Source organism: Engraulis encrasicolus, chromosome 3 (assembly GCF_034702125.1).
Source record: "Engraulis encrasicolus isolate BLACKSEA-1 chromosome 3, IST_EnEncr_1.0, whole genome shotgun sequence".
Taxonomy (NCBI): Eukaryota; Metazoa; Chordata; class Actinopteri; order Clupeiformes; family Engraulidae; genus Engraulis; species Engraulis encrasicolus.
This window is the reverse complement of record NC_085859.1, coordinates 33,660,952-33,686,343: the sequence shown is the minus strand read 5'-3', so window position 1 is coordinate 33,686,343 and position 25,392 is coordinate 33,660,952. Positions and strand designations below refer to the sequence as shown.

General features: G+C 44.0%; 1 protein-coding gene across 1 annotated transcript in view; it reads right to left on the bottom strand.

Annotated features, from left to right (window-relative positions):
• The window catches only part of iqgap2 (IQ motif containing GTPase activating protein 2), a 99,911-nt gene that overhangs the window by 65,133 nt on the left and 9,386 nt on the right, over positions 1-25,392 (bottom strand). The window contains exons 2-5 of the mRNA XM_063195250.1: positions 24,983-25,082; positions 9,110-9,266; positions 7,143-7,220; positions 3,434-3,510 (exon numbers count right to left, since the gene is read on the bottom strand). Of these exons, the coding sequence (XP_063051320.1) occupies positions 3,434-3,510; positions 7,143-7,220; positions 9,110-9,266; positions 24,983-25,082 (412 nt within the window). The remainder of the gene's footprint in view (positions 1-3,433; positions 3,511-7,142; positions 7,221-9,109; positions 9,267-24,982; positions 25,083-25,392) is intronic.

Below are 25,392 nucleotides of genomic sequence, written 5' to 3'. Positions count from 1 at the left end.
CTGGCATGTCATCACCAGTGGGGTAGTGCGGACGGAAACCCCCTGTTGCCCTCTCCTTGGACTCTTACATCATCATCACGTCCACCCAACGGTGCCCCAAAAATAGTGACCAGCCCCGTCTCCTTCCTCATCACATCTCTGGTCCCAGAAGTATATTTTTCATTTATTTATTATTTGAATTAGCACAGAAAGAGGACAAAACACTAGGGAATGATATTTCACTCACAATGGTGTTGTGATCATTTCTAACCACATTGCTGATGACGCAAGAGTGAAGGTTTAACAACATACCACAGCAATTTTTCAAAAAATCAATGCAGAAAAGTGTAAAACTGAATTAAGTTTGTAAAAAAATGAACAATGGACACTTTACTATATGGACACCATAAATAGATGAAGGGGAGAGTGGGGGCGTTCTGATCTTCTCTATTATTCAGTATTAAGTATAGCCTTTACTAATGCATTGCATATACAGCACTGTGCCTATGAATAGCATACAGTACTCTATGCGCTAGGTATCAGAGACTTCCCAGGCAAGCGCAAACCACCCCTGGGAAGCAGCTTATACAGTTACCCTGCATGGTTAACACACAATCAAACACTTTCTTTTAATGTAAGTGGAGCAACACATCAGGGTTTCCCCCAGCATTTTATTGCTAAGACAGCCACCTTGACAAGAAACACCTACCACCTTGACTAGGTCCACTGAAAAGATAAAGATTAAGATTTCATGTTGTGAATGTAATTTCTAAAGTTGCTTAACCAAAAAATCTATACTTTTAAAGCCCACCACCACCTTGACTAAAATTATGCGGGAAACACTGCACATAGATTATGTACTTCTTCTGTACATAACCTTACCCTAACCCTATGGTTCACCACAAGTGCATAATAATAATGCCAACCTAATTTGTTGTTTTAGTGGACTTGCACATACTGTTGCACATAGCACCTACGTACCTGCTTACATATGCCTCTTTTCCACTGCAGTTTTCCAGGTAGGCCTACAGCTCGACTCACAGTGTGACTCGGTCGCCACTTTCTGCTTTTCAAATAGGTACAACACAAATCGTAAAGCAAAAAGTGGCTGCCGAGTCGAGCTGTAGGCCAGAAAACCGGAAAAGAGGCATTAGTTTACTTTATTCGTCTATACTGACCATTTACATCGCCCGTCGACTGTTCCAAAATAACATCTGACTGTGTCTGTATGACAATAACGAACTTCTACTTCTACTTTTGTTACATACATTCAACTCATTAATGTAACATGGGCTGTAAAATTAAGTTTAACCGATATACGAGTACCACTTTGCGTGGCTCTGGCCTAGTGGATTGGCCCGGTAGAGCTGCACAACATGGAACAATGTCCTTTTCTTGGGAAACTGTTGAAACAACTAACCCACTAAAGCCCTGAACTACAACTTTACCGTACACTGTGCATACAACAAGGCCAGCCTTTACCAAGCGCAGTCTATGCACTTGACCTCCTTTATCAGGGCGTTAATGAACATTCTTGTTGCTAATGACACATTCCACACACACACACACGCACCCATACACACGCACATACACGCGCATTCATACACACACACACACACACACATCCAGTAGACACTAGTGGTGTCAACAATGATCGATTCGGCGATCCGAATCGATCCGGGGCATGGACGATCCAGATCCAGATCCGGCAAGTTCCAGAATCAATCCGGCAATTTTTTTAAGTTTCAATTACTTCCATGGATATTTCGGGAGCAAATGAATGTTAAATTAAATAAAAACACTTCAAAACATTGCAAGACTGATACAGACTGATACAGAAAACAGCCAATTAATTGTTGCTCAGTATCTGACTACTTGTATTTCCTCATCATGGCTGAAAAATTTGCTTTGAGTTCAGTAGAAATGTAATGCATTGCAATGCATTGTAGAATTGAATCGAATCGGATTGGATCTAATAGAATCGAATCGAATCGGATCTACTACCTCCCGAATCGTGATCGAATCGGATCGTGAGGGCAGTGCCGATCCACACCACTAATACACACACACACACACACACAAACATGCGCATGCATGCACATACACAAACAAGCACACACACGTGTTTGCACACACGCATGTACACACGTACGCACGTACACACGCACACTCGCACACATACACACACACACACACACACACACACACACACACACACACACACACACACACACACACACACACACACACACACACACACACACACACACACACACACACACACACACACACACACACACACACACACACACACACACACTCGCACACATACACAGTTCAGTTTGGGTAATCCACAGTGGTACACTTTGTTTACAAATCCCACAGAATTAGTTCGGGCTTACATGTGGGGGCTACACACTAAATAATGTTGCAACACCTCAGAATATGATGAAGAAGAAGAAGACAAAATTCAGAATAACAGTAACATTGAATAACTATGAGAGAAATGTAGCGGTAGCACTTTTTTTCCATTTCTGAAATATCATCTATATTATTTAATTTCACACATTTAAGCACTACTATGCTTTGCAGCTTGTGCCCCTCCCCTCCCCACAATCACTGAAAGAGGGGGAAACCGAGGCCGTCCCGGATTTGTCTTCCTTCCACAAAGACAGAAAGAAAGAAAGAAAAAAAGGCGGGAGGAAGGCCACACAGGAAGTGCTGGCAGGAAGCTCTCTGCACGGGCAGGAAGTGAGTGTAGCGGGAGATGGGTTTGGTCTGCAGAGCAGCATATGCCTATCACAACACAACACAACACAACACAAGACTTCCAGCCCAGGTTTCACGACACCACGTCCTCTCAACTGACACTCTGAGACCCTTCTCAGAAATCTTGAATCTCAGATTAGAACTGCTCTCCGCAGAATGAAGGTGTGGCACTGTGACTCAGAAAATGAAGTCTCTACCTCTGCATTTCGCTGCTGACTATTTTTTTTTTTTTTGCCTGATTAAATAATGTAAGCATTGACAAGCACATCTTGTGAAAATCTCTCAACTGATGGGGGCAGGGTGGGGGTGGAAGGGCCACTTTTGACTACGACTCAATTCCAAATGTAAGGCCTAAAGCACTGATAGGGTTAACTTTCAGACCTTTCCATAAATCCAAGCCATGGAAAGAAGAGAGACAAGAGAGGAGAGGAACAGTCAAGTAGAGGTAGAGAGAGAGGGGAGGGAGGAGAGGTGATGGAGAGGAGGTGGAGGAGGAAGTGTTGTAGATTTATTTGATAGGTGGATGGGGAAAGGGAGGAAACAAATCATAAATCCATTCAGTGGAAATCCTTGTAGTAGGTGTCCCTTGCAAACACACACAAACACACACAAACACAAACACACACAAACACACACACACACACACACACACACGCACGCACGCACGCACGCACATCTGGCTTACCTCAATGCGTGGATGCAGTAGATCACCTTGGGCATGTTTTTGCGGTCGTACACGTCTGTCGTTTCAGGGTAAAAGATCTGACAAGAGAGAAAGTGTGCAGTTAATATCGAGGGAGGGGGGTGGGGAGTGGGGGGGTCACCATCACAGCATACAGTAGTAGAGACGGAGCACAGCATGGAAGTGAATGCCTCAGGTGTATGTGATTGCTTGACACACCCCATAGAGACAGAGGGTCACCCAGTACACATCTGCGTTACTGATACAGCACCATATCAGTTTGCTTGTCTCAGCGATTTATCACCACCACACTGAGGTGATTTATACAGAATATACAGTAAGATCAACATCGGTCATGTGATTTATATTCCAACAGTTTATGCTGGCGAAAAAATAGAAAGTGTCTTTTTTTCCCAATGCAGTTCTGCCATGACTAGCGCCCGCTGCATTTTGATTGGTTGGACGATGCTTAAAGGGGTATGCCACTATTTTGGGGCTTAATACAATGCTGCTACACGGATCCATTGACTTTCACTAGCTTAGCGACATATTCCCTCTTTTAACTTGTCTTAAAGCAAGACAACGCTTAACATGAAAAATAAGACACTTAACCACCTTTATAAACCCTGGCCAACGATTTGAACTGTATTAAGCCCCAAAATAGTGGCATACCCCTTTAACGCTGCGTTTAGGGCTAATCGTTTTGCAGTCTAGGGGCAACAAGCTTTGAGTGTTTTACCTCAGTGGTTAATTTGTTGTTATTCACAAAAATACAACACTTCTTAAATGAAACAATGTTTGTACTGACAGGTTGGGATTAGGAATCGCTCTGTGTTAGGGTTAGGAATTGTGGGAGCAACAACCACGACCAACATTTCGTTTTGGTTATGCAAATAAAATACTGATGAGGTGAAAAACAACAACAAGGCCAAAGGCCTACAGACAGGTTAGGGTTACAAATTGGTGTGGTATAGGCACAGTTTTTGCCATTTTTCTTGGTTGGTTAGTTGTGACTGAATAAAAAAATGCAACACATCTTCACTGATTAGTTAGTTTTAGGGATGTTTTGCTTATTACTGTCCTGGATGGGACTTTTTTTCCCCCTTCCAGCCGATGAGGCAGTGAACAGTGAACAGTGAACAGCGTCATAACCAATCAAAAGTCAGCATGGCAGAACTGCATTGGGGGAATAAAAGACTCGTATACAAAAATATACTTGATTTGAATAGGCAATGCAGATGTTAAAATCCAGATGCATTTTTTTCGAACCCGTGACCATAACCAAACCTCAACCCGTAATCAGAATTTCAACATACATATGGTTTCTTTACAGGGACCGAATAATGCTCTTTTTCAACAAGTTAGTACTATAGGTGCATTATACATGGCCTATATAATAAACATGGGCCCAAAATCACCAGGAAATCCGACCAATCACATCAAGCAACGGGAGCGATTTATTGAGTAATACGGGGCTGAAATACAGTAGTCTCGGCATCTGTCTGCTAAACAACCTATAAGACTGTTACACGTATATCATGACCTACATACAAAATCTGTTTTTATCAATGCACAAAGAGCGAGAGTTACCACATACAGCCGTTGATTAATCTGAGGCTTATCTGGCCAACCACAGGAAACAAGCGTTCAGTGACCCTTGGGCACCACAGAAACAACAGCAGCAGCCCAGTGAAGGCCAATACAAGGGGAGGCCATTACATTTTAACCAGGTGTAAACTGGGCTAACCATGCTGGAAGGAAGAGAGACATCACGGCCGGTCAGCGAAAGAGGTGCCGATGGCATGTCTGTCCTCATTACTGGCAAAGGTGTCAAGAGCGTGTGATGTAACTGAACCTCTGACAGAGTCTGGCCTGGCAAAGCATCTCTCTCTCTCTCCCTCTCTGTCTGTCTGTCTGTCTGTCTGTCTGTCTGTCTGTCTGTCTGTCTGTCTGTCTGTCTGTCTGTCTGTCTGTCTGTCTGTCTGTCTGTCTGTCTGTCTGTCTCTCTCCCTCTGTGTCTGTCTGTTTGTCTCTTTCCCTCTGTGTCTGTCTGTTTGTCTCTCTCCTTCTATGTCTCTCTCCTTGTCTGTCTGTCTGTCTGTCTGTCTGTCTGTCTGTCTGTCTGTCTGTCTGTCTGTCTGTCTGTCTGTCTGTCTGCCTGTCTGTCTGTCTGCCTGTCTGCCTGCCTGCCTGCCTGCCTGCCTGTCTGTCTGTCTGTCTGTCTGTCTGTCTGTCTGTCTGTCTGTCTGTCTGTCTGTCTGTCTGTCATTAAAAACCCTACTCTTCCATGACATAATTCTGATTTATCACTACATTATATTTAACCCAAAGCTTGTTGCGATGGTGGGGAGGTGTGCTGTTGTGATGATTTGGCTCTGCCCCTGGGACAGTTGGTGACAGTGACTGCTTTCCCAGCCCCATGTCCAGTCCAGCCCTACCCATCTCCTCCTCCCTCCACTGTCCCTGGGGTCTACTTCAGATAGCGGCTTGAGAAAGGCCCAGATGTGTGATTGCAGCAACGATTTTCCGCCGCGAGAGGTGACTGCAGCTGATTAAATGTCTGCTGAGCCACTGGCCTTGCGCAGCACACTGTTCCACCACACAAACACACGCACGCACGCATGCACACACACACAAACACACACATGCACGCACGCACGCACGCAGATATACACACAAACACCACCACCCCTGTTCCCCCCATCCTTGCAGGCTGCTCTCTGAATATTCAAGGGAATTGATCCTGACAAGAGAACTGTATCAAGAGTTCATATGAGGAACACACGAGAGACAGATAGAGAGAGAAAGAGAGAGAGAGAGAGAGATAGAAAGAGAGGCAATGAGAACGAGAGAGAGAGAGAGAGAGAGAGAGAGAGAGAGAGAGAGAGAGAGAGAGAGAGATGGATAGATAGATAGATAGAGAGAGAGAGAGAGAGAGAGAGAGAGAGAGAGAGAGAGAGAGAAAAACGATAGGCACTTTCCATTCTCATTCATCTTAGCAGGGTGTGTGTGTGTGTGTGTGTGTGTGTGTGTGTGTGTGTGTGTGTGTGTGTGTGTGTGTGTGTGTGTGTAACTGGCGCTTGGCGCGAAACTCGATCATAAATTACGCCTTTGAAATAATTGCCCTGTCGAGTTCCACCCTGACGGCCGGTCGGGACCGTTGCACTACAGCGCAGTACGGCACCACGCCGCGCAGACGGATCCTCCTGCCTTTCAGTTACAGGTGAGGGAGGGAGGCTCATAAAGCCGTTATCACAGGCTGTACGCGGGGGAAAGATGAGATAGGCAGGACAACAGGCTCTTAAAAACAACACCACCACAGCACGCCAGGGAGGCCTGGTGATAACCTTCTATGCACATCTGTGCACCCACGAGTCGGCGTACAGAAGTGGATCTGTGTGCGTACTTTATATTATTACTATTTCACAATGCTACTATCACTATGTCAGGATAGTCACAATCAGACATAACTGAAAATGTACAACAATACCTCTTTTACTATATGTTCTATTTAACTTGACTTAGTTACTGGACAATGTATGTGTGCAGAAAGAGAATGAAAGACTGAATAGACGGAGTGAAAAGTGTGTGTGAGAGAGAGAAAGAGAGAGGGGGGGAGAAAGAAAGAAAGAAAGAAAGAAAGAAAGAAAGAAAGAAAGAAAGAAAGAAAGAAAGAAAGAAAGAAAGAAAGAAAGAAAAGAGAGAAACTGACCTTAGGCAGCCCCACTGACTCCATGGCCCTCAGCCACTGCACCGTATTGTCCGTATGCCGGAAGTGAAGTCCGCTTTTCTGTAAAGCACAATAACCAAAACACAAGGAAACAAACATTTTTTACTCAAAAGAATTTAGTTTTAAAGCAACTGCACTCATCTTTTTTCACGCCTTTAATATGACAGGATAGCATGCTTTATTATGACAGAATAGTGAAGATAGTGAAGAGTGAAGAATAGTGAAGCAGTGAGGGGAGAGAGATGGGGTAGGGCTGGGAAAAGACTCGGGCCGGACTCGAACCTGGGTCCCCATGTATAAGATATGAACGCTCTAAGCCTTGCACCTTGGCATCCCCTTTTGGAATCTTTTTTTCAAGCCTCAAATCAGAAGTCCAGTAGTTGCTTAAACTCTTTTGACCAAGATGGCCTGGATGAATGAAAACCTTTACAAACAAACCGTCAATCTCATTTATAGAGTTATAGTGTTCAAACGGGCTACATTTGAATCAGGGCTTGACTGGTAATCTGGTAGACAGGGCATTTCCCGGAGGGGCAACTGTCCTCAGGGGTCAATGCTTTTGTTTTAGTTTTTAAAAAAACTTTTTTTTTTAATGCATGTTCTCCAAGACTGGCTTACAGTAATATCTAAAGAGGGCCGTGTAACAATGCCCAGGTTTTCCTTTGTCCAGGCTTTTCTTTGTCCCTGTCCAGTCCTGGTTGGAAGCAACTGTATTGCATTTGGAGCTTCCAAGGACACACACAGGACACAAACAACCGAAAGCACAAAGACGGTGGTCCATTTTTAAAACTGACCTGGTCAACATCATGTAGAGAGAGACACAGCTGCAGTTACTCTCAGAGGAAATTATGGTTTTGTCTGTGTGGGTGTACTGTACCTTCTATCTGTACATCTGCACATGCTATGTCGACCACAAACATTTGTACATCTACAGTACAAAAGTCTAATATTAGCTTCGCAGAAGCTGACAAGTGGACAAGAGGTGTGCGCGTGTGCTTGTCTGTGTGAGAGAAAGAGAGAGAGAGGGCTCAGTACTATGTCAGCTGAAGCTGACAAGAGTGTGTTGTGGGTAACCGAGGCTATCCCACACCCCCAATGTGACATGTGTGTGTGTGTGTGTGTGTGTGTGTGTGTGTGTGTGTGTGTGTGTGTGTGTGTGTGTGTGTGTGTGTGTGTGTGTGTGTGTGTGTGTGTGTGTGTGTGTGTGTTGCATTTCTCACAGGCCACTTCCTCCATGCCTGGCCTTGTGTAGGTGTGAGTTTTACTAGCTGGGCTGCCTTCCTGGGACTAGCACAGTTCACCATTATGTCAACAAGACTACCGTTTGCCCTTCTAATGAATACTGCAGTCACTGAAAGACAGAATCACCATCAGCCATTATGGTTTGCTGGCCAAAGTGTGTGACACTTGTCAGCAACTCCCCCACTGGACCTTTGTACTACCATTATTTGTATTGGTATACTGCACTGCCACTTCTAATGCTAGTTTATTGGGAAATGGGTTGAAACTAATATATTTGTCTATTTTTCCCATCTACTGTATTTGATTGGTGGCCAGAAGTTGAATATTCACGTTTAAAGACACTTTGGTGAACGCCATTTGGACTATCAAATTTGATGAGTCACCTGTTTTTCCACCTACATGACTGCTCTAGCCTGAAGGTTGGTCATTAAATGGAAAAGAAAGTTAAGAGCATAGGAGTTTGGAGGTCGAGTTGGTAAGCAACTAAAGAAATATTTAGTAGGTTTTTTTGAGAAACATTGAGATTTCGGGGGGAAAACGCCGCTTATCAATTAATCGTAAGTCGATCGATAAGGCTATCAACTAATGATTAATGAATTAATCGATAATTTGCATCCCTATTTGCAACTCAGTCAACTCGTTTGACTTTACGTTCAGCATATGACCTGGCTCTTCAAAGACAGAGAAAAAGATGGCCACCATCATACCTGGTAGCGGGTCTGGTCGCGGTCGTAGATCTTCTTCTCGGACACCATCTTGGGCGCGAAGAACTTGCCGAGTTTGCCGAGGTAGACGCCATTCCGCAGGCCCTGCTCAAGCTCGGTGGTGGGTGGCAGCTCTTCCTCCAGACACGCCTCCATCCACCTGAAGAGGTGAGGAGATAGGTGGGCCAGGGTTTAGTTTCAGACCATTAGCAAGTACTGTAACTGGCACTGTGAATTTATTTTGAGCATTTTAAACCTTTATTGTTAAAGGACGGTGAAGATACAGATATGAAATGTGGTGAAGAGAGGTACCAGGTAGAATCAGGACACAGGGCAGTCATGGGTAAGTGGTTAGGGCGTTAGACTTGTAGCCCAAAGGTTGCTGGTTCGACTCCCGAGCCGCCAGGTTGGTGGGAGTGCTCTCCCCCATCCTCCTCCATGACTGAGGTACCCTGAACATGGTACCGTCCCGCCGCTCTGCTCCATTGGGGCGCCATTTGGGGCTGCCCCCTTGCACGGATGAGGCATAAAATGCTATTTCGTTGGGTGCAGTGTGCAGTGAACACTTGTGTGCTGCGAAGTGCTGTGTGATAATGACAATGGGAGTTGGAGTTTCCCAGGTGGGCTTTCGCTTTCGACATGATGCAGTCAGGATGCGAACCTTGGTCCCCATAGGCATGAAAGTCCACTCATGGACGAGTGTCTTAGGATGCTGCCACCACAAATTACATGATTTCAAATTGTGTTAAATCTGGCCCATACAACCACATGCGTTTTGGGTTGTTGGCATATGCTGCTGCACTTTCAGGAGACATAAGGGCGTCATCTGAACAAGGCAATGTTCACTGTTGAACATCCAATACACAACGCTGTCTGCACAAGTGAGGAAATCATGGTCTCATGATTTGCATTAGAGTTGGGCCACTGACACAATAAAATACATTATATCCACTTCCAACATTGTCCATTCTGATTGGTGATTTGTGAGTGCTACATTCTCAGCCTAATGGGTCAAGAGTCAATACAAAACATTGGGGAACCATGGTGCCAAATCTTGCCAACAAACCTGACCTTACACTGCTTACAACACAGGATTATGAGGGGGTCTGATTTGCCACACTCCATGGGCAACCACTTAGCACTAAAAACTTTTGGACAAACAGGCTGCCTCTCTGCAGTTGGAATTCTGGCTTCCGAAGAAAAAAAGAACAACAAAACTTCTGTTGCTTAAACACAGTGCTTCCCAAACTGGGGGGTCAGGACCGCTTGAGGGGTCGCAGAGGAAGTACAGGGGAGTCGCAGAGAGAAGAGAATGCTCGCATAATAAAACCTATACACATGTGTCAATGACAACCAGAACTGTATAAAGTAGAGGTCGAAGTACTGAGATGGATGTAATTACACCACTTGTAGATTGAAACAACAGTGTTGCAAATACCTGTAAGTAAAATCATACTACTGTTGTAATCACAGCAGTAACAGTACATCTGCTTCTACTTTATACATCTGTGATAGCACCTCCTGTACTGAACTTCAAATTGAATACAGCAAATTGAATGTTCCAAAAATGTAAATGCCGTTTGGCGGGAGGATTGGGAAAATATTCTCAGCTCCAAAAGGGTGTCAGCAGAAAAAAAGTTTGGGAACCACCAGTGCAACAGAATTGTCCACAAGCCCAACTGCAGTTGGTCTCTATGTCGCTAGGTATTCTTTACTACAGGCTGTAGGCCTTCACGTCACATGTGCCTGGTCTCTGTGTGGTTTTCTTTCAGCAGTGCCGATTACATAGGTGCTTCCTTCCTTCCTACCATGCTCTAGTGACGAGGGACAGCACAGGAAATCTGGGGTAACCCCCAGTCAGTGTGGGCACTGGCAAACAACGCACAGCACGAGACCCACAGATGCTTTCTTTCGGGTTTAAAGAAAGAAAGAAAGAAAGAAAGAAAGAAAGAAAGAAAGAAAGAAAGAAAGAAAGAAAGAAAGGTGTGCGTGTGTGTGTGTGTCTGTGTGTATGTGTGCGTTGTGAAAAAGTAACACGAGGGGAGATCGAAAAAACAGAGCACCTGAACAACTACAACACTTCATTTCAAAACAGTCACCAACAGATTCTGAAACTAAAATGATGGGTGGAAAACACTGATGCAACAACCGTATCTCACTCATTTCGTAAAGTCTTCACGAAAATAATATATAAATTTTCGTGGTGCATTCACGTTATTGCCCACCTTTCGTAAAGTCTTCACGAAAATAATAGATTACTTTTCACGCTGCCTATTCACTTGAATTGCCCGACTGTTGTCTAGCGACCCACTAGTTTGATGCCCTTTCGGTAGCCATCAAACATTTCAAACAAGCAATTTAGGGTTAGGTTTAGGGTTAAGGTTAGGGTTAAGGTTAGGGTTAGGGTTAAATAGGGTTAAGGTTAGGGTTAGGTTTAGGTTTAGGTTTAGGGGACATAATGCGTAAGTACCGAAAGGGCGTCGAATTAGTGAGTCCCGAGTGTATCAGCAGTGTTCTGTCAGCACCCCCTCCCCGCCCCTGCAGACGTTTGGATAACCATAGCAGCAGTGGGGCAATTCAAGTGAATAGGCAGCGTGAAAATTAATCTATTATTTTCGTGAAGACTTTACGAAAGGCGGGCAATAACGTGAATGCACCACGAAAATTAATATATTATTTTCGTGAAGACTTTACGAAAGGCGTGAGATAGGGCTCGATGCAAGCAACTGCAGTTTCGCCTCAGTGGTAAAAGGCAGACAGAGGTTGTGACACACCCACACTCATCTCATGATCAAGAGGAAAACAAACAAATTCACTTGCATGACACAACTGAAACATAAAAAAGCATAAGTGCAAAGGAAGAAGTGCAAAGAATCTGGTGCCACACGGATATCTCTGTGGACTGAAGATGCATATGGAAACGTTAGTCTTACTGCACTGAAAAAATAAATAAAATAAAATAGACATCTGTGTGCACCAGATTCTTTTTCCTTTGCACTTATAATTTAGTCCTGCTCAGGTTGCACCAGATTGTTAATTTAGAAGCGTGGAGTGCATATCTCCTTTGTTTTATTAAAAAAAAAAAACATAACTAGCAAAAGTCTGAGGTGAAAGGGTAAAATAACACGTTCTCACACATTTGATATTCTACAACACCAACCTCCATACAGTACGGATGACATTCGAAAGCTAACTTGTGTGTGCTACTGCGGATATAGGGATATTTTAAGGTAAGCGTACCCATTAAGCCCATCTACCCTTTAAGCCCACTTTCAACTTTGAGGTCAATTTAAAGAAAGGGAAAAGGTGAATTTTGTTGTTCATCACCCTATCCAATTAAAGGGGTTAGTAACTGACAAAATGTTTTTTATTGCAAACAAATCACATTTTTTATCGTCGAGTTATCCCCGTCCAAGTGAATCCAGTCTCAGGACTACTGACAAGAAGTTGCCTCAAAACTTTGCTATTTTGGGACATGTCAGAAATCATAGAATATCAGCTAGTTTAAGTCAAATGTTTTGAAAATACTTTCATATTTAGTGAACTAAGAGGTAAATGTAATGATTTATATATATATATATATATATATATATATATATATATATATATACAAGCAGTGTTTTACTAAATTACAGCATTTCCCTTCAAATGGAAAGATGTGTTTTATGCGCGAGTGCACGCCGATATTTTCTTGATACAACCACACACCATCTTTATCTTACTCTACCGTAAGACTTAAGGTGGTTAGGTATGAATTCTAAGCATATTCCAGTTTGTTTGGCATTGGTCTTTAAAGAAATGCATCATGAAATGTTTTGTGGAGTTGATTATTTCCATAAAATAGCTTTTTGTATAGGCGGGCTTAAATGGTACAGCCCATTGAAATGCATGCAAGTTGGCATGCATGCTAACCAAAAATGTCTTTGAGGGACATAAAAAGTGCTGTACAATCCCAAGTTGTTGGTTTAAAAGGCGTAATGTAATGAACTAACAATAATCAATAAGAAAAAATACATTTCTCTGTTTGGATGAAGAATTTTATGAAGTATATGAAGTAAGAGATGCCGTAATATTTAATTAGGTTTTATGCATTATTTTTTGAGCAAATCTTAAATTTTTGGTCTGAAACCATTTATGCCATGTAGGCTACACTGTTTAAACTCAATTCACACACCTCACCAGGTATTTTGATAGAGAAATAACTATATGAGCTTATTTGGAACACAAGTGGGCTTAAATGGTACCAATGGTACCATTTAAGCCCATTCAGACTTTTCACTTTTCTCGTAAAAAATCTTCATATTGTACTTTGAAATATCCATCAACTCAGTGACAAACATTGAGAAGAGAGGTAAATCTTACTATTTAACAAATTATTTCACAAAAAAATTATGTGAAGATGATTGAAAAATAAAGAAATTTAGATTTTGGTGGGCTTAATGGGTACGCTTACCTTATGTTGTACACTGTATTATATAATACTACTTATGTTGAATGAATCAACCAAAGTCAATTTTTTTGGCCAATTCATTCTGATTATGCTTAGATGATGGTATCCTTTCAATGGATTTCTTATGACCTGCTTTTGACCTAGTAGGCATCGTCAGGTAGCCTGGGCAAATGTACATATGTACGGAGACAAAATCTTTGGGTGGAGGTCCGTAGGATGGCGTCGCTAGGCTAATTGTCAGGATATCTGTCAAGGAAATGCATTATCACTGAAATGACTTGCAATTTCATAGGCTCAGTTGTGCAAAGTAGACAAAAATACGGTAGATGACATCATATGTAACATTACAATGCACATTTGCTTAGCTCTACAAACAAATCTATTTACAGCCTGCACAACTGAACGTTTTTTATTCCCTTCTTAATGTTTTGACCTATTGAAACAAAGCAGCATTGTAATGTCACCAACGCTTATATTCTCCAACAGATGCCTGTGTGTGTGTGTGTGTGTGTGTGTGTGTGTGTGTGTGTGTGTGTGTGTGTGTGTGTGTGTGTGTGTGTGTGTGTGTGTGTGTGTGTGTGTGTGTGTGTGTGTGTGTGTGTGTGTGTGTGAGCCAAGTATTGTTCAATATCTGCAGTTATATTTGCAGTCTGCAAATTTGGAGGAGATGCCACTTGTACCCCTGAATAGGCTTCAGACCAGTATAACTTTTTTTGCATTTATGTAGAAAACACATTACTGCTGCTTTATAATATTCTGTGTGTGTGTGTGTGTGTGTGTGTGTGTGTGTGTGTGTGTGTGTGTGTGTGTGTGTGTGTGTGTGTGTGTGTGTGTGTGTGTGTGTGTGTGTGTGTGTGTGTGTGTGTGTGTGTGTGTGTGTGTGTGTGTGTGTGGTTTGAAAACAGCTAGCCAAGTATTGTTCAATATCTGCAGTTATATTTGCAGTCTGCAAATTTGGAGGAGATGCCACTTGTACCCCTGAATAGGCTTCAGACCAGTATAACTTTTTTTGCATTTATGTAGGAGACACATTATTGCTACTTTAATATTGTATATTATTAATATTAGTGTGTCTGTGTCTGTGTCTGTGTCTGTGTGTGCACAAATAGTTTTTGGGAATGATAAGTAGGATTACCGGTATGAATTTCAACGACAACACATTAACAGTACAACTGAACTGTAGACAGTGGGAAACAAGCCTGGGGTGGATTTCTCGAAACCAAAGTTGCTTACTACATTAGCTACTCAATGCATTTCCCATTGGCAACTACCGAAGTTGCTAACAACTTCTCTTTTGAGAAATGCACCCCTGTCCACTTCAGAGAGACTGGGCCCAGGATGACAGGAGCACACAGTCAAGTCAAGTCAAATCAGGAGCACACAGGACTCATTTTCGGTTATTTTGTTGTGGTGCAAGCGTGACTAACATTTTGACGCAGTGCATCTTCTTCAGAGTAAAAAAACTTGTTTCCTTCTGTCTACAGTCCCGGGGTACATTTCTGGAAGCCAAAGTTGCTAACTATGTTAACTACTTTGTTTTTTGCATTGCAATTTCCCATTGACAACTACCAAAGTTGCTAACTGGCTAACAACTTTGATTTTGAGAAATGCACCCCTGAACTGTGAGCACCAAGAACGCTACCATGCAAGTGATCTCCTCTGCCCAAGTGCAACTGAATTGTTTATTGAGGGAATGGTAAGCATCATCATCAGTGAGAAACGTGTATGCTGTGGGAATGAAGTGGTAGGATGAAAACTTGGGGGCGACACAGTTCATAATCCAGATTAGGGTGATCGGGTCGATGAGGTCAGAGGTCTGAAGGGTCATCTGGTAAATTTAAGGATGCTAGGGGAACATTATCCTCAGGGTCAGGATTAGTAGATGTTTGTCAGTGATCTGTGGGAGCCTAAACAGAATAACCAGATATCTGTTAAGCACTTCAGAATAGGATGAGCTGGAGGTGCTGTGGCGCACTTCCCCAACACACCATGACATTAATGGGTAAACTATCCATGGGCTCCAATCCGGCCTGGTTCATTTCCCAGCACTACACCATCTCTCTCCATCTCCTACTCTCTTCCTGTCAAATCTTCACTGTCCAGTCAATAAAGGCAAAAACCCCNTAAAAATAAAAACAAAAAAACAAAAAAGCTGTATTCTTTGTCCACTACAGTTGACCAGCGGATATCGAGTGAGGTTACACATTGAACGAGGGGATGTCGGTACAGGAATGATTCTCCAGGAGGTATTTAGGGTATGCTCATCCTGCTATGCTTGACAACCACGTATGGTTAATCATTAATGAACCAAGCCATCCTAACAGCATCCCTATTCTGAGGTCTTGTAAACTGCTCTGTAACTGGGTTGTCGAACCACCACAATGAGGCGATCCCATTGGACATCTGCACGTATAAAGGTTTTACACATAGCATACTGGTAATCAAGCTGGAGGAATCAAGCTACAAACTCAGCAAACACTTTCCAAGTCTACAAGTTCAAGCCCATGGTAGTCTGAAAATGGCAAGGTTCAGAGAAGAACCCTCAGTTGCCAAAGTGAAGGAACCAATTAAGGTTCTCTGATGAACCTATGGGTACTTGGAAGAACCTCGAGGCTTTCTACAATGTTCCTCCGATAACCATTAAGGGTTCCTCCACCATGGCAAACTAAAGAACTCCAAGTCTAAAGGTTCTATGAGAAACCCTTCGACTGCTGTAGAAGAACCACTAAAGATTCTGTAGCCCCAAAATGCACACTGTTCCATCACTGGAACATTGCAGTAGACATTGAAAAGTGAACTTAATTATCTTAGTGCTACACTACTGTCACATAACACAAGGCCTTTAGTAATGCACTACGACTTTCTCATCGCCATTCTGGCAACTGCAAATTTATAACGCTGTGTCTTAACAGGCAAAATAACCTTGGTATTTTCTAAGTTAATTTCAAGTTCTTCAGAGAACGGTTGGAATTCCTCATGGAACTTTTGGGTTCCCCCACAAATCAGCTGAGGGCTGTTAGAGTGAGATACATGATCCTTTTCCCCCTAGTCAAGATTCTTTTGCTAACTGGCGCGTGGAGCTGAGGCTAAATCAAAGTCAAAGGGGAAAAAAACTAAACACAGCGTAGTAAACCGCCAAAAGTGTGCCACTGATAACCATCTGCTGTACAGACCTCCAGCATCAGCTCATCAGCTCCCCTTCATTATTTACCTTAGACAGCCACTTCAGAGCCTCCAGAGATTAAAAATGCATGCTAAACAAACTAAACACGCTAAGTAAATAAATAAATGAACATGCAGTCATTCAACTTCAGCTTTATAGTACGCTACTCTGTGGGTGTAGATGAACACGGACAGAACCTTTAGTGTTAACTCAGGACAAGATGGGACACGGAGGACACACTTACGTAATGGACTACAATGGAAATGGCAACCCAGGTTATGGGTTATATTCTGCTAATGGTGGAGATGCTTACTTAGCCTGGTTAAAATAGAGCTGCTTAGTATGCACTGAAGGGCATTGGGGTCAGGGGAGGGGTGGATCTCTCTCTCTCTCTCTCTCTCTCTCTCTCTCTCTCTCTCTCTCTCTCTCTCTCCTCTTCTCTCTCTCTCTCTCTCTCCTCTTCTCTCTCTCTCTCTCTCTCTCTCTCTCTCTCTCTTCTCTCTCTCTCTCTCTCTCTCTCTCTCTCTCTCTCTCTCTCTCTCTCTCTCTCTCTCTCTCTCTCTCTCTCATTTAATTAGGTGTTTCAGCAGACAATGCAAAGAATGAAGAGAAGGAGAAGGAGGAGGAGGAGAGAGAGGGTGATGAAGAGAGGATGGATGGAGGAGGGGTTGCATGGTAAGCCTTGGTGACAATGCTCCTGTCCAAACATGCGTCAGCGCTTCTTTCCAGTGACTACTACACTCCTACCGCACGCACATGTCCAAACACACCCACGCATGAACAAGCACACACACCTCAGTGGAACTGGGTCCCACTGCGCACAAACACATAGTCAGAGTCACACACCAATGTTCATGCACACACACCCACAGGCAGAACCATTTAATTGCGCATACACACCTGCATGCACACGCACACATATGCAAACGGACCTGCATGCTCACATGCACACATCATCCCAAACAGACAAATTCACGTGTGACGCACGCACGCACGCACACTTCGTCAACCATGAGTAGAGGCGTCTGTCAGCACAAGGCGATCTGGCCGTGCCATGGGCACCATCTCATGCCGCGCGCTGCCTCCTCCTTATCCCCACGGCGATGACGAAACACGACACCCCCCTCTCTTGCAGGCCACCTTTGACTTTCACCCACAGGCCAAGTGTGCCCCAGAGCAGTCTCTGTCTGTCTGTCTGTCTGTCTGTCTGTCTGTCTGTCTGTCTGTCTGTCTGTCTGTCTGTCTGTCTGTCTGTCTGTCTGTCTGTCTGTCTGTCTGTCTGTCTGTCTGTCTGTCTGTCTGTCTCACACACCCACACCCACACCCACACACGCCAAGCGGGCCCCCGAGCAGCCTGCTAATTACACTCGCTTTGTTGCTCTTTTGTGATGGCAGAGGCACAGGTGGATGAAGGCACCTCTACCGCCTGTGGTTGTCTTTAAACTGTGTGTGTGTGTGTGTGTGTGTGTGTGTGTGTGTGTGTGTGTGTGTGTGTGTGTGTGTGTGTGTGTGTGTGTGTGTGTGTGTGTGTGTGTGTGTGTGTGTGTGTGTAATTAATAGAATGTGGCTTGTTCAAAACGACACACACACACACACACAGACAAAAGGTGTCATGCGAGACACAGACACACACACAGACACACACACACAGACACACACACACACACACAGACAAAAGGTGTCATGCGAGACACAGACACACACACAGACACACACAGACACACACACACACACACACACACACACAGGCCTTTCTGCCAAAATTCAACAAACCGGCAGCCAGGTCTCTACTGGAACGCTGCTTACTGATTGTTTTTTCAGTGGGAACAGTGGTGCCATTCTTCCAGAGAGAGAGGCCGCCAGGAGGTGTGACAGGGAGACTTGCTCACAGAAGAGGCTACTTATGGACACTGTCGACGATGGCTCTGCACCAAAAGCCTGTTGGAGCAGCTGTTACAACATGAGGAGCATATACTGTACTCTCGCCTGTAAATTTGTAGTTGCTCTTTGTCCTTTTGTCCTATTGTCAGCTGTTTTAGATTTTTTTTAAGTGTCTTGAGGGGTCCTTTGGCACAGTGCGGTGGGGCACCTGACCAAGGATGGGCTTGCATGCCTATAGGGGCCCAGGTGTGAATCCGGTCCAATGGGGCTGGACAATACAGTATGATGATATATATGATTATCAAGGTAGAACAGTGTCTATTGTTCCCTTTCTCCATCGTGATGCACTCATTTTATACATCATTACAGCTAATATCCAAATTAATATAATTGAATAACTTTTCCTGTTGTCGCTATGCGCACTACTGTAAAAGGAAGAATGAAAATATAAGTTATTATTTTATATTTTATGTAAAAATGTTTTTTGTTTTGGGACACAACACAATAAAGAGACAACATATGTAATTGTGGTATATTGTGATGTGATATAGTATATCTTTACTGTGATATAAACTAATCCATCGTGCTATATGTTTATTTCCATATCGCCTCATCTCTCTCAACTAGTCTCTTCCTCTTTCATCCATGTTATCCTCAAAAAAGGCATAAAAGGTAATGTAATGTAATGTGATGTGACGTAAATGTACCACTACTGGCGTGATTAGCCTCCTCCTACCCACCCGTGTGGTTGATGTGGTCAGAAGGGATACTTGGCTTTTGTAACATCTGTGTCTGTATTTTTTGTTTTCGTCCTTGCCCAGATCAAAGCATAACACATTTGATGTTCTAGGAACAAAGATAAAAGACTTTAAAAAAAGATATTCAAGTATAGACTTGCCTGCACAACATAAATGACAGAGAGCAGGGTCCAGGGACACGGGAAGAAGGTGGGAAATCGCCTGTTGTGGCTACAGTGGTAACTCTTTCAGGCAATTCAAATAATTGTTGGTTGGCATTGTATAGGAATGATGCATGCCAAATGGAATATAAAACAATAAAATATAGGATAACATATTTCCAAACTTAAATAATTCCAAAAGTGGTTTATGAAGTTTTAAGAGGCAGGATGAAAGGCTGGCTATAGTTCTCCATGGGACCTCAAAGTGGCAAAGTGGAAAACTATTTAGTATTCCTTTAACCATAACCAAAGCAGGTTGGCAAGAAACGATGAGTCAACCCCAAGTAGTATGAGCTCCTAAATTTAGAGAGCCAAGTCGGAAAGCACATCCTGACAGCATGGCGGCCCGCTAGTCCATCTCCTCGTGTTCAATATTTCCTGTTCCGTAACGATGTGCTAGTGAAAACCAAACGCCTCACCGGAGTCCAGACAGCATGTTTGTAAGCCCTTAGGCCACTTCTTCCTGCCATTGTCCAATCTGCAGCGTAAGACAGACACTCTTCTACACACTCTAAAGCAGTGATTCTCAACCCTTTTTGAACACACGGCGCCTGGACCTCACCATAAGCCTCCTGACGCCGCCTTGGCCTCATCATAAGCCTGCCAACGCCCCCCCACCCCCCCCCCCCCCCCCCCCCACCCCCCCCCCCCCCCCCCCCCCCCCCCCCCCCACCCCCCGTATTAAAAAATTGAATGGACTAATGTGCCCCTTTGGCAACTGAGCACCGCCCCCTCTCAGCTGCACCCTTCTCAACACTCCCCAACGTCCCCCTCGTAGGCTTTTGAGCACCCATTGAGAAACACTACTCTAAACCATGAGAAGCACCCTTCTGTTGGCACTGAAATTTGGGGAAAAAGGGGAAATTACAACCTTGAAACTAGACTGACAGTTCGCAGAGACTAGACAACAACAAACAGAGGTGCACAAAAATGCCCGTCTCTTTTGTCCTAGGTCAACCCTATGGATACAATGAGACTTGACTGACCAATACAAAATGATGAGATCAGTATGGTTGACCCTCTGTGTTGCATGACTGCTGGGAAATGCAACATACCAAATCCTGTTGGCCGAGTTAAGCTTATTTCCAGAAATTTGTAAACAAACCCTCTCACTTCTGCTTTAACCCCCACCCCTTCCTCCCCTTTGTTTCTCACAGGAATCGTATCACATTCAGCAAGGATCCAGCCCTGACCTAAGCATATTATTGGTTGAAATACAGTTTTTTTGCTGAGTAAGATCAAAAAAGGAATTGCTGGCAATGCTGCCAAGATTTTCCAACAAGCTTGTCTTGAGTACATACAGTGCATATCTCTGTGTCCACAGTAGTATGTAGATCAGATAATCTCAATGTAACAGCACATTACAGGGGATCTTGCCGCAATAATAGATAACAGAGGAATAAAAAGGTACACCACCAGTGAGTAAGAAGGGGGTGGTGACCTAGTTGTGGTCAGGCAAAGTCCAGGGCCATTACAATGTACCTGGGCCTTTTGATGATGTCACTAGCCTGATGTCGGCACTGGAGGCAAACATATGGAGTGCAAATAATTCCCCCAAACTTGCGTCTCTTTCCCCCGTCTTCTGACCCCGGGTCTTGTCAGACCTGTGCTAGGTCAGTTTATATTGGACATTCATTTCACATTCAAAATACTAGACAATGAGATAGCTCTGAAATAATCACCCTTATGACACATGAGGACATTCATCTATGTTTCAAGTTTGGATTTGAGAACAGAGCTCCTTTTTCAGATGTCACATGTCACATGACTTTACTGAGATCAACAAAAAGGCACTAGGTAAGAAGACAGAGGAGAGGAGGACGCAAGTGTGTACCGGTAGGTGTGTGGAAATAAAAAGACCTCTTCGTCATTTCAGCTGGGATAGTGTGGTGTGAATGATTGACTGCATTGATGTCGGTCAGTGGTGTAGTCTACTTTTTGTGGTGGGTATACTGTACAGTTTGAGGTGGGTATTTGTGCTATTCTAAATAATAAATGGATCAATCAATTTTAGCTTGGTATACTGACATCACTGAAATGTGCAGGTGGGTACACTGTGTATACCTCCGTTTTACGTAGACTACACCACTGATGTCAGTGTGTTTCTCACCAACACTGTACTGTACATCTGAGGCAGGCGTGGAAAAAAAGCCTTTCATGAGGGATCCCCTATCTTAAGCTCATGAGTAAGCTTACTTTTCTCTGTTTACTTACCTACTCGGTCAGCAGGTCCAAAGTACACAGTTAAAATACTCACTGGAAGAGGGGGTGGGACCTAGTGTGTGCGTGTGTGTGTATGTCAGCTGATGTGCTGGGCAGATATCTTTCCAAGGCTATCTGAATGACTGACGTGTGTGTGTGTGTGTGTGTGTGTGTGTGTGTGTGTGTGTGTGTGTGTGTGTGTGTGTGTGTGTGTGTGTGTGTGTGTGTGTGTGTGTGTGTGTGTGTGCGTGCGTGCGTGCGTGCGTGCGTGCGTGTGTTTTCGGGAAAGGAGGTCTACGGCACCAAGGCTATGGATACTTTTCCCCACACAGTCAACACACGTTGAACAGCCATTCAAAATCTCGCAGATTACCAAGTTACCACCATCATTCAACACAAAGTCGATTCACAACCACAGCAACACCTCAGACACGAAACCCCCAGTAAGTGCATTAAATGCTTTGTTATAGATAGGGACAGGTTAGGAGCACTCAAGTAGACTACTGATTACTCCTCTACCCTCCGTCTGCCCTCTGCTCCCATCATCTCCCCTCCTCCTATCCCATCCCCCTCCCCGTCCCCCTCCCTTAGCAGTCCGTTCCCATTGTTGCCAGAAATGTCCGATCAAATTCCACCCCCAAAAGGTGCTCAAAAACCGCCAAGAGGCGCTAAATTCCGCTCCAATTTCAACAAATTGCATTGATTTCTATGGGCATAAAACTGCAGAAAGAAACAGCAAATGGCCGATTTTTCCCGTTTTTACCCGCAGACGGCCATCCAAAGCAGCCCAATTGGGCAGGTAACCACCCAATCTGGCAGCACTATCCGCTCCCCATGCATGACTCTGATGGTGGGCGATGAGATGTAAAACGCCACCGCCACGTTAATAGGCCGATTAGCAGAGTGGCAGTGTAAGCCTAATCCCAGATGACAGGATTCCCAGAATAGAGGCTTTGCACCGGAGCAAAAGGAGTGAGCGAGCGAGCAAGAAGAGCAGAGCAGGCCGAGAGTCAAGTCAAGCCAGGCAAGGCAGAAGACGAGCAAGCGGAAAGAGGAAAAGGGGACCATCGAGAGGTGGACAGATTTAGTTAGTCACGCTCTGCTGACTGAGTCATGACACCACCAAAATGTTATGTTACTAAAATAAGTAACAAACACACTGAAAATGCACAATTCAAGTACCAACATGACTTGGTGGTTAGAGGTCCATTTCTGTTCTTTTGACAATTATTTTTGATAGGCTGCCACCTTGACAACAAACACCTGCCACCTTGCTTACAGTAGGTCCACTGATAAGACATTTTTTTTTTAAAGTTGCTCCACTGCACTTCACCATAGTTCTGAATGTAACTGGTACGGGAAGTTTACCTAATTTCATTTTCGTTATATGACCTGTGCATATGAAGAAACTGACAATACAGTAAAAGCTGACTTGACTAGACTAAAGGGGCACCGGCACAGTTCTGGGGTGCATTTCTCGAAAGCACAGTTGTTAGCCTGTAAGCAACTTTGGTAGTTGCCAATGGGAAATTGCATTGCAAACGACAAAGTAGCTGACATAGTTAGCAACTACGGTTTCAAGAAATGCACCCCCGGCCGGCCTGAAAACAGTTCAAGGGAAGCCCCATGTTGGGTCGCTGGGCGAACACTTGGCTCAGACTGTACTGTAGCTACTTTACTGGCAGCCAGCCGTGCACTCCTAAATCTGGTCCTGCTGCCTTTACAAACCAGACTATTTTGGTTTACGTCATGTGGCACTTGTAGGCATTGGCTGCATTCCAATATGCACACTCCCGTCCTCCACTTGTACTTGTGGCCTCGCCCAACCTCCTCGCCCCTCCTCCATGGAGAAAACAATTAAGTTTCCCATTTGTCAGTCTCTAGCCAGAACAACTTTTGGGGGGACTGTTTTTCATTCACCATCCCAATTGCAAATGAGGAAATGGCATTAGAATTGTGACTTTGCAATATATTGAATTCATTTTTTGTCGTCAGTGACATCATCATGAGGTCACAAGCAGGCAAGTGAGCAAGGGAGGACGGAAGTTTGCAGATTGGAATCCACCCATTGTGTCCTACCTCAATAGTAGGCTACTCTGCAGAACCACAGAACAGCTTCAAGTTCGACACACTGTTCAATAATCTGTAGTATTGTACTCTACAGAACCATAGAAGAGTTCTAGTATCCCACCAGGTTTTGTTGCCAGGTTCTTGGTGTTGTAACCTGGCATCAGTGACTGTGCACCGTATCAGACGCCATTGGGAGAAGAGAGACAACAGATGGATGTGTGTAGCGCACACACGCACACACACACACACACACACACACACACACACACACACACACACACACACACACACACACACACACACACACACACACACACACACACACACACACACACACACACACACACACACACACACACACACACACACACACACACACGGCAGGAAGTATATGCTGGTTGTGTCATGCAATATAAAAGACTGCAGTGCAGCAGAGCGATGTGGAGCGGACCTCTGATGAAATATTCATGGAGTAGCTATTATAACTACCAACACGGCTGCCTCTGCAATGTTTTAATAATCTGAAACAATCTAATGGCTGAACTTGGTACACGTGGTGGATGGATCTGTCAAAAATAGCCTCTAATGGACACTGTACTGTAGCACAGAGACATGACACAGTGAATGAAAACCTCTGAAACACACCCATGAAAACAGTTCTCTCAATTCTCTCTCTTACACACACACACACAGAGAGAGAGAGAGAGAGAGAGAGAGAGAGAGAGAGAGAGAGAGAGAGAGAGAGAGAGAGAGAGAGAGAGAGATACAGAGAGAGAGAGAGAGAGAGAGAGAGAGAGAGAGAGAGAGAGAAAGGGGTTTGGTTGGGGGTAATATCCTAAAAGTTTTTGCTTGTGTTGAAATGTGTCTGCTGATGTTGCATAACTTTTGGAGTAATATTTGGAGAATGTTAAGATGCCTGTGTGTGTGTGTTTTTTTCTGAATGGCCAGGAGAGACTGGAAAAGGGCTGAATGAAAGAGTGCCGTGTCATTGGGTACTGACAAGTCAAGAGTGAGCAATACAACTGCACAATGCTGAGCAGCAAAGGCAGGAAAAGCTGGAAAAAGAGTTGTATGGCATAGTCTTTAATAATACACAAAAGAGCCGTTTATTCCCTTAAACATCAAATAAGGGACCTCTCTGGTGTAACTGACCGTTTCGCTTCTTCTAGGTGACACAGGTATTCATAGGCGATGTTTTGCCGTCTCCTCTCGTCCATTTCCTCCGCCGAGAGCCTCTCGTCATCCACAATGGCTGCAACACAAACACAGGAACAAACAAACATCCAGTTAAAAGGTGCATGGCGGGAGAATACAGACAAATCTGACACGCTGTAGAAAAGAGGGCGCATCATGGATCCTTTGCTGTGCGTAGAGCTCTAAATGAATACCAGCAACACACTAGCCAAATGCTGGTGAAAATTCAGTTTGGCTGGTACAAAAGAAAACTTACCAGTCACTTTGATCCATTGGTCAGAAAGATTAACATCTACAATACTAGCCATTTTGTCTGGTGGTGAAAAAAATAATTTGGAGCCCTGGCTGTGCGTATACTTAAGGGTGGT